Source organism: Myxocyprinus asiaticus, chromosome 11 (genome assembly GCF_019703515.2).
Source record: "Myxocyprinus asiaticus isolate MX2 ecotype Aquarium Trade chromosome 11, UBuf_Myxa_2, whole genome shotgun sequence".
Taxonomy (NCBI): domain Eukaryota; kingdom Metazoa; phylum Chordata; class Actinopteri; order Cypriniformes; family Catostomidae; genus Myxocyprinus; species Myxocyprinus asiaticus.
Genome location: NC_059354.1, coordinates 36,937,243 through 36,952,759, shown reverse-complemented (window position 1 = coordinate 36,952,759; position 15,517 = coordinate 36,937,243). Strand labels below are relative to the sequence as shown.

The 15,517-nt window shown below is 44.6% G+C and overlaps 1 protein-coding gene across 4 annotated transcripts in view; it reads right to left on the bottom strand.

The window, feature by feature from the left end:
- Positions 1-9,669: 9,669 nt before the first annotated feature.
- The window catches only part of LOC127448515 (calcipressin-1-like), a 33,133-nt gene continuing 27,285 nt past the window's right edge, over positions 9,670-15,517 (bottom strand). For 3 of the 4 annotated variants that reach the window (XM_051711128.1, XM_051711129.1, XM_051711131.1), the window contains 3 exons: positions 12,017-12,190; positions 11,226-11,385; positions 9,670-10,960 (listed from right to left, as the gene is read on the bottom strand). In XM_051711128.1, the coding sequence (XP_051567088.1) occupies positions 10,785-10,960; positions 11,226-11,385; positions 12,017-12,190 (510 nt within the window). In that variant the 3' untranslated portion in view covers positions 9,670-10,784. Of the gene's footprint in view, positions 10,961-11,225; positions 11,386-12,016; positions 12,191-13,314; positions 14,730-15,517 lie in introns of those variants that run through there. The other variant, XM_051711130.1, reaches the window with a different exon arrangement.

Genomic DNA, 15,517 nt, shown 5'->3' with positions numbered 1-15,517 from the left:
ATTCAGCTTCTGTATAACATTCCTCCTCCTCTGTTGTAAACAACACTGCGCCTCCATATTTTTCATATTTCATGCATCAGTTGTCATGTGAACTTGCCAACGGGCTTACGTCATGCGTGAGGCTGCGTGACCTCGACCCTCAGCTGACTGGAAGTGAAAAGATTTTAGTAAAAAAAAATGTAATATTGATCTATTTCTCACACCTAGCGTTTCGCTTTAGAAGATGTTAATTAATAAACTGAAGTTGTATGGATTACTTTTATGATGGCTATATGTTCTTTTTGGGGCTTAAATATTTTGGCACCCATGCACTTTCATTGTATGGACCTACAGAGCTGAAATATTCTTCCAAAAATCGTCATGGTTACTTGTGTAACCTCCGTTCCCTGATGGAGGGAACGAGACGTTGTTTCGATGTAGTGACACTAGGGGTCACTCTTGGGAGCCCAAGACACCTCTGGTCTTTGATAAAAGGCCAATGAAAATTGGCGAGTGGTATTTGCATACCACTCCCCTGGACATACGGGTATAAAAGGAGCTGGTATGCAACCACTCATTCAGGTTTTATCCTGAGGAGCCGAGACAAGATCCGGCCATTTCAGCGGGTAGTTCAGCATTGTGGCAGGAAGGACACAATGTCTCATTCCTTCCATCAGGGAACGGAGGTTACACAAGTAAACATGATGTTCCCTATCTGTCACTCACTCGACGTTGTGTCGATGTAGTGACACTAGAGGTCCCTATACGAAACGAAACAACTGGCTGAACTGTGTTACGTGAACTGGCGGTGTGTGATGGGCAGACTACTGTGTGCCTCATAGCCAGCACACCAGGTCGACACGTAACCTCCCCCAACATGTTATGAGTGTCGAACAGCCCTTTGGAGACAAGTCAACTACCCAAAAGATAGAGACAGGCTAACCCAGTCATGGCCTATTTTCCCCTTCTCTTTTTCCACTCCCTAAAAAAGAAGGGGGATTATCTGACTGAGCCACCAGGTCTAGTCGGGGGGTGTCCCACCCAAGGGGAAGACACCGTGGAGACCACACCTCGCCCAAAGAGGGGGGGGATATTTAAGTGGAAGAGTACGTCACATGGTCTTTCCGACCACGTGGAGACTCTTCAAGGTAGATCCTACCCAACGGGGGAGGAGTTACTACAAACATGGAGACTGAGGCAGAGGTGCTCTGCCCAAGGAAGACGCAGTTTGCCAACAGGGAAACAAATTAGCGGAAGATATATATCGCATGGGGTTAGCCTTACAGGGAACCACCACATGCGGAGCACCTACCCTAGAACAGGACTCTTAGTTAGCATGTGTACTGGGCCAGCAGCGAGTCTCTCCGAAAACTCGACTGCCACAGGGCTTGGAGGAAGTCAACCAGGGAAAAAAGCTTGTGAACACTACTGGGAATTAATGGCGCATGTCTTCAGCTCAAAAGGAGGTGGAAGGTGCTATGTGCAAGTGATACACCCAGCCAGCTATCCCGGGCTTATCCGCTTGTATTGCGTGCCACTACCTAGGATGAATCTGGTTCCACCCGGAGGTTGTAGAACCTTGCAAAGGTGTTGGGTGTTGCCCAGCCTGCTGCTCTGCAAATGTCTGTTAGAGAGGCACCCCTGGCCAGGGCCCAGGAAGCCGCTACACCCCTGGTAGAATGGGCTCGTAGCCCTACCGGGGGTGGCATGTCCTGGGTGTGATATGCCATAGTTATGGCGTCAATGAGCCAGTGGACGATCCTCTGCTTGGAGACAGCACTTCCTTTCCACTGTGCACCAAAGCAGACAAAGAGCTGATCAGAGATCCTAAAGCTCTGCGTGCGATCCAAATAGATGCGTAAAGCACGCACCGGACACAGCAACAACAGGGCTGGGTCTGCCTCCTCCTGGGGAAGTGCTTGCAAGTTCACCACCTGATCCCTTAAAGGGGTCATGGGAACCTTGGGCACATAGCCTAGTCGGGGTCTCAGGATCACATGATAGTAGCCCGGACTGAACTCCAGGCATGTTTCGCTGACAGAGAATGCTTGCAGGTCTCCTACCCTCTTGATGGAAGTGAGTGCAGTCAGGAGGGCAGTCTTCAAGGAGAGTGCCTTAAGCTCGGCTGACTGCAAAGGCTCAAAGGGGGCTCTCTGTAGACCCTGAAGAACTACAGAGAGGTCCCATTAGGGAACGAGGCGCGGTCTGGAGGGATTCAGCCTCCTGGTGCCTCTTAGGAAACTGATGATCAGGTCGTGCTTCCCTAAGGACTTACCGCCGACTGCGTTGTGGTGTGCTGCTATGGCGGCAACGTACACCTTCAAGGTGGAAGGGGACAGCTCCCTTCCAACCTCTCCTGCAGGAAGGAAAGCACTGATCCGATCTCTGGGGGTCTTCCCGTCGGGAAGAACACCACTTAGCGAACAGACGCCACTTAAAGGCATACAGGCGCCTCGTAGAGGGGGCCCTAGCCTGAGTGATCGTGTCTACCATAGACCGCTTGGGTCTTCCGTGTCCCGTCCAGGGGCCAGACATGGAGATTCCAGTGGTCTGGTCACGGGTGCCAGATGGTGCCCCATCCCTGAGAAAGAAGGTCCTTCCTCAGGGGAATTCACCAGGGGGCTGTCACGAGGAGTGTGAGGTCCGAGAACCACATCTGGGTGGGCCAGCATGGTGCTACCAGGATGACCTGCTCCTCGTCCTCCCTGACCTTGCACAGGGTCTGTACAAGTAGGCTCACTGGGGGAAATGTATATTATGTATAAATGCATATTTACGCAGGCCAGGGGGCCAGCTGTATGCCAGCGCGTCTATGCCGAGGGGGGCCTCAGTGAGGGCGTACCAGAGCGGGCAGTGGGAGGATTCTTGGGAGGCGAACAGGTCCACCTGTGCCCGTCCGAATCGACTCCAAATCAGCTGGACCACCTGAGGGTGGAGTCTCCACTCTCCCCTGAGGGTAACCTGCCCTGACAGTGTGTCCGCTGTAGTGTTGAGGTTGCCCGGGATGTGAGTGGCTCGCAGCAACTTGAAGTGCTGCTGACTCCAGAGGAGGAGACAGCGGGTGAGTTGTGACATACAATGAGAGCGCAGACCGCCTTGGCGGTTGACATATGCTACCACTGCCGTGTTGTCTGTCCGAACTAACACGTGCTTGCCTTGGATCAACGGCTAAAACCTCCGCAGGGTGAGCAGAATTGCCAACAACTCGAAGCAGTTGATGTGCCAATGCAGTCGCGGGCCTGCCCACAGGCCGGCGGCTGCATGCCTGTTGCAAACAGTGCCTCAGCCCATTTTGGAGGCGTCCGTCATGACCATGACACGTCTGGAGACCAGTTCTAGGGGAACACCTGCCCGTAGAAACGAGAGGTCGGTCCAAGGGCTGAAAAGATGGTGACAGACCGGCATGATGACCACGCGATGTGTCCCGTGGCACCATGCCCATCTCGGGACTCGAGTCTGAAGCCAGTGCTGAAGCGGTCTCATATGCATCAACCCGAGCAGGGTGGCTACCGCTGAGGATGCCATATGCCCCAGGAGCCTCTGAAAAGTTTCAGTGGAACCGTTGTTTTCTGTTTGAACGCCTTCAAACAGGCCAGCACCGACTGGGTGTGCTCGTTCGTAAGGCGTGCTGTCAAAGAGACTGAGTCCAGCTCCAAACCGAGAAAAGAGATGCTCTGAACCGGGAGGAGCTTGCTCTTTTCCTAGTTGACCCGAAGCCCTAGTCGGCTGAGGTGTGAGAGCACCAAGTCCCTGTGTGCGCACAACATGTCCCGAGAGTGAGCTAGAATTAGCCAGTCATCGAGATGAGAATGCGAATGCCCACCTCCCTTAACGGGGCAAGGACTGCCTCTGCGACCTTTGTGAAGACACAAGGAGACAGGGACAGGCCGAAAGGGAGGACTTTGTACTGATATGCCTGACCCTCGAATGTAAACCGCAGGAAGGGTCTGTGTCGAGGAAGGATCAAGACATGGAAGTACGTGTCCTTCAGGTCTACCGCTGCAAACCAATCTTGATGCCGGACGCTCGCCAGAATTTTGAACAGGAGTCTGTGTAAGGCTCGGTTCAGTACTTGCAGGTCCAAGATTGGCCGCAACCCACCGCCTTTTTTCGGTACGATGAAGTAGGGGCTGTAAAACCCCTTCTTCATCTCGGCTGGAGGGACAGGTTCTATCGCGCCCTTCCTTAGGAGGGTAGCGATCTCCGCACGCAAGGTAGCAGCGTTTTCGTCCTTGACCAAGGTGAAGTGGATACCGCTGAACCTGGGCAGGCGCCTGGTGAACTGAATTGCATAGCTGAGTCGGACGGTCCGGATCAGCCATCGCGACGGATTGGAAAGAGCAAGCCACGCATCCAAGTTCCACGCAAGGGGGACGAAGGGGACAACGTCGTCAGATGTACCTCGCGGCGGGGCGGAGCTCGAGGTGCAACACCACATCATGGCCGTGCTGAATCTAGGGACATCAAAGCACTTACCTAGCTCCTTACCTTCCACCAGCCTGGGACGGGGAGGAAGAGGCCTGTCCTCATGACCCGTGGAGACTGCCGCATCGGGGGCTGCTGTGTGCCACAGCTGGGCACTCGGGGGTGGAAAGGCCACCGCTGGACCACCAATCCTGCAAGTAAAAACCCGTGGACGGTAGTCGTGATGACGACCGTGCACACCGGGTATGTGACCCAGGGAAGAAGGAAACCGCTCTTTTGCTGAACTGTTGGGTACCGCAGCCAATTGGGCCTGCGGCGAAATCAAACAAAAAGGCAACAAAAGATTTTCCACCCAGCCCTCCACTGGGGGATGGAGTGGTCTTCTTTCCAGCTCCAGGTGAGTGGATTTCTTCGTCCCTGGATCGCCCGTCTCAGGGCTGCTTTTACGATCTCCATGGGTTCTTAGCAGCTGAGATGGGTGGCGTCTGCTCCCTCGGAGAGCGAGGTCGGTCGCCGAGCACAGTTCCTGCATCAAATCTTGGGCGGAACTACCCTCGTGCAGTTCTTTCAACACCTTGGCTTGGTGGACCTGCAGGAGAGTCATGGCGTGCAGGGCAGAGGCGGCTTGTCCAGCAGCGCTGTAGGCTTTAGCCGCCAGGGCGACGTGAACCTACAGGGCTTGGACGGGAGCTTAGGGCATCCACACCAGGTGGCGGCGCTCTGCGAGCATAGGTGCACCGCGAGCGCCTTATCCACTGGGGGAATCGCCGTATGGCCCCTGACCACCCCGCCATCGAGGGTAGTGAGGGCGGGGGATCTGCGGAATCGGGGCCGGGCAGTAAAAGGTGCCTCCCATGATTTCGTCAGCTCCTCGTGCACTTCCAGGAAGAAAGGCACTGGAGCGGGGCGAGGCTGCTTTGAGCGGCGCCGTGAGCCCAGGAACCAATCATCAAGCTGCAAGTGTTCAGGGGAGAGCAGAGGGTTCCACTCGTGGCCACCCGGGAAAGCATGTCCATCATTTCGGCATCAGCCTGTGACTGGGCAATCGTCCTCGAGGGGGGGAGCCCAGCTGAGGCTTCTGCATCCAACTGGACAAGCCCGCTCTCCGATGCTGCGCTCGAGAGCTCATCATTTTCACAGGCTCCGAACAAGAGGCCAGACGAGCCGTGAGATGAGCCGGCGGACTCATTCAGAAGCCCGACTGGGGCAGACGAGCGTGCTGGGGAATGGGAGGTCCGCGGGGGCATACCCGGTGGAGGCGATCCCATTGGGGTCCCCAAATCGCCCCCAGTGCTAGCCGCGCTGGCCTCATACCTGTAGGTGGAAGGAAGGACTTACAAAAGCAAGCCGCAACCGCAACATTGCCATGGTCATGTTCTCGCAATGAGAACATGAACCATCCACAAACCCTGCCTCCGTGTGGGTCGCGCCCAGACACGAAAGACAGAAATCATGACTATCCGAAGTTGAGAGATAACGACTGCAACCAGGAATAACACAATCGGAAAGGCATCTTTAAAAAGACGCGTCTTTAAAAAGACGTTCCGTGTGTGCCGCTCTTTTAGAGAAATATACTCTTTTAGAGGAAAAGGCTCTATCAGAAAATATACTCTCTTTGCTTTCTGCCGAAGCACCCAGGGGCGTTCTCTGCAGTGCACCAGTGCAGAGGAGGGAGAAGCTGCTGAAATGCACCGGCAGATCCAGCAGAGGTGAATGAACAGTACAATTCAGCACAGTGAGCATGACCATTCTGCTCCAAAGAGAAAATCTGAATGAGTGGTTGCATACCAGCTCCTTTTATACCCGTATGTCCGAGGGAGTGGCATGCAAATACCACTCGCCAATTTTCATTGGCCTTTTATCAAAGACCAGAGGTGTCTCCCAAGAGTGACCCCTAGTGTCACTGCATCGACACAACGTCTAGTGAGTGACAGATAGGGAACTTAATTTGTGTTCAGCAGAAGAAAGAAAGTCATACGCATCTGGGATGGCATGATGGCAAGTTAATGATGAGAGAATTTTCATTTTTGGGTGAACTATTCCTTTAATAGTTCTAAAAATATGTTTCATTTTCTTAATGGGTTTTCTTTTTCTTTTGACTATGAGGAGAAATATGACCCAGACATGTTCTTGACAGACTTCATGAGATTCACCCTGGCTTGTTCACTTCCTAATGATTTGTCTGTTTATCACTGATGTAGTATAATGGAGGCTTGGCCTTTCTGACACTGTATAATTGTATACCTAATATGCCTTAAATCCCTGTGAATAAAAATAATTTTACTGAAATGAAAGTTCACAAACTCTTTATTTTTATTTTTTTTATTTATTTTTTTTAAACTTATGCCACAATTGACCACACACTTTCATTTTCTAGGGAATGCTGGGATGCATCCTTAATTGAAATGGCAACAGTTTATGAGTCATAAATCAGATTATGCCTTGGTTTGTTGAAAATTATACCAAACTTCTCAAGCTCAAGCCATACAAATTTCAATTGGACATGTTCAGTCAGAGAATACAAAGAGTTAACACTCTGATCCAGAAAACTCAGTGCAATTGAGACAAAACTGTAGCATTTACAAAACAGACTGTATAGTAGTTCAATAATGTATCATTTATTTTGAACAAGAAATGCTAATTGCATTATATGACTGACAGTGACATTTTAATATTCATCTAACGGTTTAATGTTATACAGAAATCATTAAAAAACGTAAAATATTTGAAAGTGAAATTAATGCACTATGTAGAGGTCACTGACAGTAAAATTTAGGCCCACTCCTGGTCTTTTCCACTGTACCCTGGAAGGTGTCCAAGAGCAAATTGATTGCTGATGACTACAGGATATGCTACACACTGGCCCAGTGTTTAGATATATACTGATGATATGGATCCTGCGAGTTCTCCACCTTCTTTGAGGGAATGTAGCTGAACATGATGCCAAAGGTGAAGAAACTAAACAGTCCTACCATCAGACATATGTAGATCATACCATAACCTTTATCTTGGACCGGAGATCCACTCAGATGCACAGGTAGCTGGTGCAGTGATGTATACGGTGCTGCTCTGACCGCCATGTTTCGTTGAAGTAGTGCTGCAACCAGGACACCAACAGTGCATGCACATCTGTGTAGTTCTGGTCTAGCATTCTTCCCACTGTTGACAAAGAAATTGAACTCAGTATATAAATACAGATACGTGATTCATCGTGTTTTACATAGCTTATTTAGTCTACATGAAGAGTACTTCATTTGTACCACCAAATACTTCGGTGGCCATGAAGTGCAAAACAAAATAACAAATCTAAAAACACAACGGCAAATCCAAAGACAAAATAACAATTTAAAAGCACAACAACAAATAATAAAACACAACGGCAAATCCGAAAACAACAGCAGTTCAGTCGAAACAGAAAGGGTAGGTACCATGGCTTCACACCTGATTGGCTGTGTGGAGAATACCTTGTCCTTTGCTCAGGACTGGTACTCTGCCCATTTGCGCGATTAATTCAAAATTCACTCCAAATGCTCATTGTGAGTGATTTGTCACTCAGTAAAACAGTAATTGGATGCTATATAAAACAGAGAACAAAAACATAGAGTGGGAAAATATAGTTTTTGGTATTATGTTCATTTACGGTCTAAAAATTACATCTAAAAATTCCAGAAACTGCAATAAAATGCCGGTGTCCAAGCGTTCATTCAATTGACTTTTATGTACAAACATAACAAAAACGTATTATTTAAAAAAAAAAAAAGAAAAGCATTTTCACATTCTAAAGGTTGCAGTAGACTGCCAGCATGATGGTTCACTTTCTACACTTGAAGCCAGCATGTTCATTTATGAGTACAGTTTTCAATTATTTTAGAAGAACAAAATCCTGAAATTTTACAAATATATTATTTTTTAGAAGGCTGCTATTAGATATGCTGACTTACTTTGGGTGAGATTTTCCCAAAATGTAGAATACATACAGTATACCATATTCAGTTATTAAAAAACATCAACAAAACAATGTGAGTTGGTCATTCGCATTACTGGTAGCCTGCTAAAACCTTTGTAATGTAAAAATTACATCTTGATGAATTTTAGCGGTGTTTTTTTAAAATTCTTGAAAACTGTATCCATATAATTGCATATATTGGAAAATACAGTCCATTGGCAGCAACCGGAACCTTTATAATTTTTATTTTTATAATTAGTTTTTTTAAACAACAGTGTTATCCAACAAGCCCCCATTTGTGCTACTTCATAGTTTTGATGACTTTTATTTTAAAATATGTAATAATAATAATAAAGAATGAGTGGGTGCAAGCAAACAATTGAAGGGTAGGACAGTAGTATATCTATGCATCTAAGTCCAGCTGCTATACAAATTTATATATTTAAGAGTAAGTGATATATAACATAAAATGGACGTACCTCAAAGTCTTTGGTGGTAATGGAAACTTTCTTATGACTTACTAGAAAGAAATGTTGTGATTTGTTCCTGCTGGTACCCCTGAAGCTTACCAACAAAATACACTGAGGACAGTCCCTCTCGTAGTTCCACCCCATTATGACCACAGAGACATACTTATTAACAAGGATCCAACCCTCTCAAGATGTCAACAGCTTTAATGAATCTTAAACAAGTCAAGGTCATCAGCTTCTACAGGGTGAAATGTCTAGCAGCCAGGCAGTCATATGTTTGGTCAGATACTGTTCCAATCAGCCACAAAATGTCTGTGTCACAAAATAATTTGAAAGAAAAGACCTTCCATGTTTAATATTGCTTTAAGAACCGGACAGAATGCTTTTATTAACATTTTATTTACATCGTCACGTTGGATGGAATGTTTTCAGTTGTATCTTTTTGACTTCAATGAGCTAGTTTAAAGATGTTATGTTGGTGGAGGTGAGCATGAGTCAAGAGTATCAGCGGACTGTAGATATTTCTATCACCTCTGTCAACTTAACCTTGATGGTGAATAACTCCACTCTAATGAGGGAACAATGGAGTACATTGAGGCAGGCATTTGAAACTCACAGATTCTATTTTAAAGTAAAAAAAAAAGAGACATCACCTTGAAAAGTCTGCGACTTGCGTCATAATTGCAATACCAGTGTGCTGGATGAATGCTGAGTCATCTTTTGAAAATGGCTAAAAGCATAAAACTCAAGAGGCATGTGGGCTAGAAGTCAGAACACTCACAAGGTCACAGACAAAAATACAGTTGTTTCAATGGGGGAAAAATGTGTGAAAAAAGGACACAGCACAACTTTGAGAGGAAAACCTCCAGTTTTAATGTCAAGTTATGGTGGTTATCTATGATTTATTTACAACAGGGTAAACACCCAAGCCATTACCATGTCAGTGACATTTTCGAAACCAAGTAAAAAAAAAATAAAAATAAAAGAATATATCATATATAAAGACAAACAATAAAAGGCATCAGAAATACATTATTAAGCTGCATGTAACAAAATTAATTGGTGCTCGTCCTGGTACAGAGTGTAATAGTTCTTCATCAAGACTGACAGGTTTATTACAGTGTTATGGTCCTACATGATGAAAACAACTGAAGTTGATGAATTTGGAGGCCATGCCATCCAGTTAAAAATGTAGGAATTACTTCAAGGGCCAAGATGTCCAATTGATGTTTAAGGCTTTTTAAAATATAGTTAATTTTGTTAAAAACATTGCAACATTGAACACGCATTACCCTAAGAAAACCTTCCCCCAGAAAAATTGAATATCACAAGCATTTTGACAAAGAAAATAGATAATTGTCTGTCTTATTGTAGCACTTAATTATGATCTGTGATATAGGAACGTGTTGGTGGAACAAGACTTACAGTGTCGAATGAATGGGCAAATTTCATGACAAAAAGATATTCCCCCTCAACATTTACTCTCATTCTCAATTAAATAATCTTGGATTGCTCATGAGTACCTAAGAGGGTTGAATTAACACGAGTCTGAAAGTGTCAAGTAAATATAAAGAAATACAAAATCATATTAAAAACACATCCACTGACTGGGACACAGCATGCTTCCCAAGATATAAAACACTCTACACAATAGGAGACTCATGTTCACCTTGGCCACAGATACCAATGAAAGCACTCTTTAAAAAAAACTTTGAAAAAAAAACTTAAAAAAAAACAGACATTTTACTACAGAGAAATGAGTCACTCTACCAGCGAATGCATGCAATGAACCCCATAGTCATGTGAGATGGTGCTGGACATACACAATGTCTCTCTCCACAGGGCTAGGTTCTGTCTTAAGGCATCCTCTAGTGGTGTGGAGGACCAACAGCATGCCATGGCAGATCCCCCAGAGGGCCCTGTTATAGTAAAAGAATTATACCACAATGAGTTGTTCCAAAGGCTCACTGCATGACAGAGGAAGTGTATTCTGGTCGACGGGTCTGGATGATTTTCCGACGGGGATGTTGGCCTCCCTCCATATCCTCCTCATTTCCTGAGCTGTCTTGGTCACTCTCGCAAACATGTACTACCACACTGGGAGTGGTGGGGGTACCTGGTTGGAGTTCATACTTTTCACCTGCAGAAGAGATAGAACTTAATACTAAAATAAAGTCAACCCTTCATTCTTGTCAAAGCAATGCAGTCAAAAATTACCATAATTTTCTTCGTTTTAAAAGTATGTGCCATTCATGCGCCGAGGCCATTCACAACAAATTGACATCAAGAAAAGACAGCTCTACTTATGTGTGCTTCACAGTTTTTTTTAATGATCTTACTTGACCGCAGAAAACTAAGAACTGATTAACAGTCAGAGGGAATGTGAGACGCTAGTTGTGAAGTACCTGGCCCAAGTCTTGCGATGGCACACAGAAGGTCATAGTTAATGACAGGTGTGGCGTCCTTGGACTGCTCCCAACCCACAGGAGGTGATGGAGGAGGGGAGAGGAGGAACTGCTTATCTGGTTTAGGAGGTTCCAGGTGTGGACTGCCAATGTGCACAGACTAGAAAAAAAGCAAGTTGGGAAAAGAAAGACAAGTTTATGTGCTTGATATGAATAATCAGTACGCTTAAAGGCTGTCTAATACAATTAGGAATTTTATGCTGCACTCCTTCTCCTAACCAGGTGTGACATGATAAATGGTTGAAATAAATAAATAATGGTTGATATTTCCGGTTTGTCACGTTAGGTAACCTTTCCCACAGGGCACTCTAATTGGTCTACCAGCGTGCTCCACACAACTGTATATTGAACATCAACTTTGTTTTGATTGGTTTCTGATTCACTTTCAGTGAAGACTTGACAAGTTAAGTATGTTGCGTCACATCTGCTTAAGATATGGTGTTGTATTACAGATGACTAAGTAAGAGCTAATGTACAGTCAGAAGTTCATTATCACAAATTATAGGATGATCTGGACCCGGACACAAAGCAGACAAATATTAATTTCAGTTGAAATTATTGTTAATCATAATTAATTATAAGGAAGTTACAATGTAGAGTGATAAAACAAGACATAAAACCTAGCTCAGCTATTTAGGAATACATTTGAACGTGCGCACACACACACACACACACACACACACACACACACACACACACACACACACAGACTAATTTGCTAGGTGACATACCTGGGCAAAATAGAGTCGCACCTCCCTGCCGTTGAAGTCACTTTTGTGGAGTTTTGCTCTTGCCTCCGCAGCTGCCAGAGCATCAGTAAAATTAATCCTCACCCGACGGAAACTCTTAAAAAACTGGAAGGTGACATTGCTGTCAAAGGCACGAAACAGCTCCTCAAAACTGGCCTGTGGATGAGAAGAAACCATCTCAATTTAATACATTTGGCTAAGTACTGTATGTCTTCATGGAAGTGGAAATGCAGATATATTTTGCAGGTGACTCAAAGGAACAAGAGTACACCAAGGAGCATTCTCAGACTGGCATCCATTTTAAGTCTAAATAACTAGGCCAATCAGGCATTATTATGCTGAATTAATTTAGCTTGTTTTTCAGGATACTGATAGATTGATATTCAGTAAATGTTTCTATATTAAACCGTACTGACGCACACTGTACTAATCTAATACACATCCTGAAATGACCACGTCTGTCAGTGCTTTGCAAGATATTGGTTTCCAAGGTAACAGAGAGACTTACTTCAAAATGTGAACACACAGACAGATATGACAAAAGGAGTCCTGATGGACCATTTCAGGCTACAAAGACTAGTACAGTAGACTATGGACCACAGATACAGAGTTATTCTTGCTGTGTCTATTTTTACGTAAGTACATGCAATTGTGCGTAAGAGCTTGCATCAGATTCAAAATCACATAACTTATTTAGCCCACCCGAAAGCTCAGTCAATGTTTCCACAGCCTCCTCTTCCATTCTCTAACCTCTACTATAACCAAACAAGCTAGCTCATTAGATAAATAGGTCACACTTTATTTTATATTCCTCTTAATATGTATCTACATAAGAAGTTAATACTAATGAACTACATGTGCATGCGCCATGCTGTGTAATAATTTGGTGGGAATTGCTTATATTTGCTCACTGTTATGGGAACTATAGAAACATGTATTATGTGCAACACGAACACTGCAATAAAGTAATAATATACAAATACCTAAGTAGGTCATTTATTCAATGACAAATCAAACAGAAAACACAAATCAAATTGCAGTTATCAGAGGTCATATGAGGCTATCAATCACATTGCCACACGTCCACAGTAGCTGTCTAATGTCTTTCTATCATCTGTTCATCATTTGTGCTTGACCAATGACTGCAATAATGTGCATACTAGGAGTTGTTCCAAGCATGCAATATATATTTTTTAAAGCTAAAACTAATTAGAGCTTGTGAGGCACCAAATCATAGATTTAAACACTGGAAGCAGAGCACTGCATCCATGAAGACTTACCCTCTCCACAGGGCTGTTAAACATAACTGGATCCTCTAAGGAAGCGATAAGGCAGAAAGGGTTGCACTTCATGGTTTTCAGATGCATGATTGATGCCCGTTGACGGATCCTCTGGAGGACTTGAGAGGTTAGAGAATGTAAAGGGCAGGAGGGGCTGAGACGCGTCCGTTTTGCCTTCCCCAGCGTGAGGACACAAATGTAGCCTGCTTCAGGAAACAAATGCTTGGAATTCCCCTTCCTGACTGCTAATTTTCTCCCCGTCTCCCTGTCCTTTTCAGATGGTCTCAGTCTAAGCCAAGACTGTAGTTGACGCAAGACTGTGCCAGCAAAGAGCCTTGAGCGTTTTCAGGCAGGAAATGGATCAAAGCCAAACTGAGCAATGCAAACGACTGCTGATGAAGGTAAAGTGTCCTCCTATTGTGGTTACGTGATGCTGTTTGGTTGAGAGAGAATAATCTGGAAGCGACTGCCCTCCTACAGCACTGATCAAACGTCCTCAAGGCTTGGTAAGACTGCAGCTCACTCACCCATAGCCTTTTTATATAAAAGCCTCTCTCAATAGCACAGTAGGCTCCGCCCACTTTGGGGGAGGGGGGGAGACTCAGCTAGCAGACTCCGCTCCACTTTCCCCATTCTGGACTGAAACGGCTGCCTCTGCTGACTAATCACACACTCACACACACACATACCCTGAGAGTGCAAGTGCCTGGAAAATATGTGCCACTGCTTTCCATGCAGCTCAGATCCAGTTCTGCCAATCTCTGGTAAATCCTGTCACACCATTTCAGGACATGTGGAGTGGTTAAACAATGATCTGTATCATTCATCTCATGGTATGTTCTCTTTCATGCTGCCCCTCCCATCTTGATGGAAAATCTAAATCAGCTGAGCTGGGCAGAAGGGCAGCTGTGTTATCAAAAGCTCCATGCAGCATACTTTCCATGGGTGTTAATTCCCAGTCATCTCTCCCTCTTTCACCCTGTCAGTTTTCTCCTTTCTGACTCCAGGGTCAGTGGATTTGTACCTTCATTATTAAAGAGCAGCTTTTCTTTTGCTATCTGTTTAAGTGGCATTCAGTGATCACGTCAGGCTTATTTATACTCCAGTCTGGATGACATAATTCTCTCCAAGCCTGGCAAGTATTACAAACACTATCTATATTCACAAAGACATGCACAATTATGCTATTACCAGATGCAGAAGCTGACAGCTGTACTCCTGATGAACAGAGATGCATTGTAATCCTCCATTAAGATAAATATATCTGCTCTGTGCCCTTTCAAAATTGTAAAATGTATAGAGTTGATAACACAAAAAAACAGTGGCTTTAGGCTACTGAGTTGGAACCCAAAAATGGGTCAATGATTTATTCTAATAGGGTCGTTGGATACAGAAAAAAAAAACAACAACAACAAAAAAACAAAAAAAACAATGCTAAATGCAAGTGATAAAATAAATATACAAAAGTGCAAACATTTTGAGCAAAATGAAACCACATCAACAAATTTCCTATTAATATGCTATGTGGTTAGATTTTTACAAAATTGTCAATTTAGCCTACTTATGCAGTCTTTGTCTGGTTAATAAACCCTGATCTCATGAAAATTAAGTGACTGTGGCCAGAAGTGGGTAGTAACGCGCTACATATACTCCGTTACATTTACTTGAGTAACTTTTTGGTAAAAATGTACTTTTATGAGTATGTTTTTTGGTGGGTAATTTTCTCTCTTAAGTAAATTTCGGATGAAATTTTTTTTTACTTTTACTTCATTACAATTGGTAGCATTCCTGTCATTACATTACTGGTTTTGATTTAATAAGTGTTAATAAATGTGTAATTTATTGAGATTTTTGAATAGAACTCTTACGACAGCGGAACTTCACAGCTGCACGCTGTCACTCGAGTCGTGTTCAACACTACAGAAGCGTGCAAAACAAACATTTCTTCACTCCACACAATGCCTTCATTTTACACCAAGACAAGGACATATTTCAAGATTAAGATTGCAGCTCCAACTAAAGAAAACATGGTGAGGTAAGTTTTAGAGATTGTGACAATGTGGGCTTGTCTGTATCATGGTGATACTCATTCATTTTCAGCATGAATCTGTAACTGTGGGCTCTTATGACCTCAGTTTCTTAGTTTAGATTTTTATATCAGCGCTGCAACATATCAGTGCTTACTGTATAAATCCTTGTAAAC